General features: G+C 44.6%; 1 protein-coding gene across 1 annotated transcript; it reads right to left on the reverse strand.

Moving 5' to 3' along the window:
• Nucleotides 1-480: 480 nt before the first annotated feature.
• Nucleotides 481-1,620, reverse strand: FOXE1 (forkhead box E1). Its single transcript, XM_075191696.1, has one exon. It carries the CDS (start codon nucleotides 1,618-1,620, stop codon nucleotides 481-483), a length of 1,140 nt encoding a protein of 379 aa, XP_075047797.1.
• Between the last annotated feature and the right edge of the window lie 283 nt (nucleotides 1,621-1,903).

Here is a 1,903-nt window from a genome sequence, read left to right on the forward strand (position 1 = left end):
ATACAGTTTGGGAGCTACTTTTTTTATTCATTCAATTTGGTAGCAAATCCTCGTAGAGACAAATAATAAAAAAAATACTTAAAGAGCATGTGATTGCTATTGTACAGCAGGCGGTAGAATAGTTTAAACCTTATATATTTAACAAATGCACAATGCAAATATTAGTTTTCTTTTCCATCCCATAGGGAAAAATAAAAGGATGAAGAATGTTGAGCTTGTCAAATATTGCAGCTATTAGTCCATCTTGCAACCATAAGAGCTTCAAGGCATATGTGTGATCGTACAGCATTTAGTTATGCTTAGTAATTACTTACTGAGCGTTGAGACTCTGCGTTTAACAGATATGCACAATTGTTTGCGTCTTTCCACATTTCATTACACAGTAAAGAAAACTGGATTGATGAGCACGTCCTTGCCGTTGTAAATTACCATTACCATATAATGATTTTAATACAGTCCATACCCTTAGAATGCGCAGAATCAAACTGCAGACACAAATCTGTCCATGTTCCCAGAATATGTGGCATGTCTCAAGTAGGCATTTGTGCCAGGGAGTTGCCCGTTACTATTGTAGGCAGTCAATGAAGTATATTGTCCTGGAGACATCCTCCCATAGAAGTCCATGTCACCGCTCATCACAGGGGACGGGGGCATGGGTAGTCTGCTGGATGTGCCGAACAGCTGTGTGTTTCCATGTGTGTATGAACTCTGATTCATTTGTAGATGGCTATTGGGCACTGGATAGGAATATGCCACCGGGTTGGCAGATCTTTGCAGCATGGCGCTTCCTCCAGCTTGGCTGTTGTAACTTGATCCAGCATAAGTGCAAGAGCTGGCAGTGGTGGAGTTGACCTCTGGGCTCATAGACCTACTTGCCTGTTGGGTGTGTTCCGAACCACTTGAGTGGCCTATCAGTGTATTAATGCTGAACACTCTGGACTGGCCAGAACCGAAGGCAGGGGAAGAAGAGGGATAGTATACAGAGGAATGAGGGGCAATCTGCTGACCGTAGGTGGGACTCATAGTCATACTGGAGTATACAGAGTTGGGGTAAGATGGCCTTGTCACTTGCAGAGAGGGGAACATGCTTGTGTCATGTATGTAAGCTGGATATGTAGTGACATCCGTTCTTTTGAATCTCTTCCTTCTTCTCAGGAAGCTTCCGCTATCAAACATATCTTCGGCATTAGGGTCCAATGCCCAATAATTGCCTTTTCCAGGCCTCCCTGGTTCCCTTGGGATTTTGATGAAACAGTCATTGAGAGTAAGGTTGTGTCTGATGGAGTTCTGCCACTTTTTGGAGTTGTCCCGGTAAAAGGGGAACCTTTCTGTAATAAATTTATAGATTCCTCCAAGGGTGAGCTTTCTATCCGAGGAATGAGCAATCGCCATGGCTATGAGAGCGATATAGCTATAGGGTGGTTTACCCCTCTGTAGGGGTCTTTTCCTTCTCCTTCCTTTCGGAGTGTCCTCTACTTCAGATTGCCCGCTGGACACACTTGCTTCTGATGCCTGCTCCTTCTCCACTTTGACCACTGGCATTGTAAAACTGCTGGACTGTTGGAGATTAGTTGCAGCCCCAGAGGCTCTGGTAGGTGACTGCTGGCTCTCTGCTGTCATCCTATGTCTACTGTATGATTCTCCTTTGCTCTTACAATCAGCACGTAAATCGCCCTTCTTTTCAGGTAAACTGGTAGTAGCTCAAATTTCTTTGGGTGCTTTGTTGTATAATCCCAGGAAACAAAATACCACTAGGACCACCAGGTGAGGTACTGTTCTGTCACACTGAGCCTAGAGTGTCAGAAGCTGAGACCTCGAGAGGACTACAACGTTCAAGGAAAGACCACAGTCCTGGAGCTTCTTGACTGTCTGTCTATCCGTCTCGAACACCTCGATAATCCTC

The sequence above is a fragment of the Mixophyes fleayi genome, chromosome 1 (assembly GCF_038048845.1).
Source record: "Mixophyes fleayi isolate aMixFle1 chromosome 1, aMixFle1.hap1, whole genome shotgun sequence".
NCBI lineage: Eukaryota > Metazoa > Chordata > Amphibia > Anura > Limnodynastidae > Mixophyes > Mixophyes fleayi.

Excerpts from the sequence above, each read along its gene's own strand:
- FOXE1 (XM_075191696.1), bottom strand. The coding sequence starts at position 1,620 with ATGACAGCAGAGAGCCAGCAGTCACCTACCAGAGCCTCTGGGGCTGCA.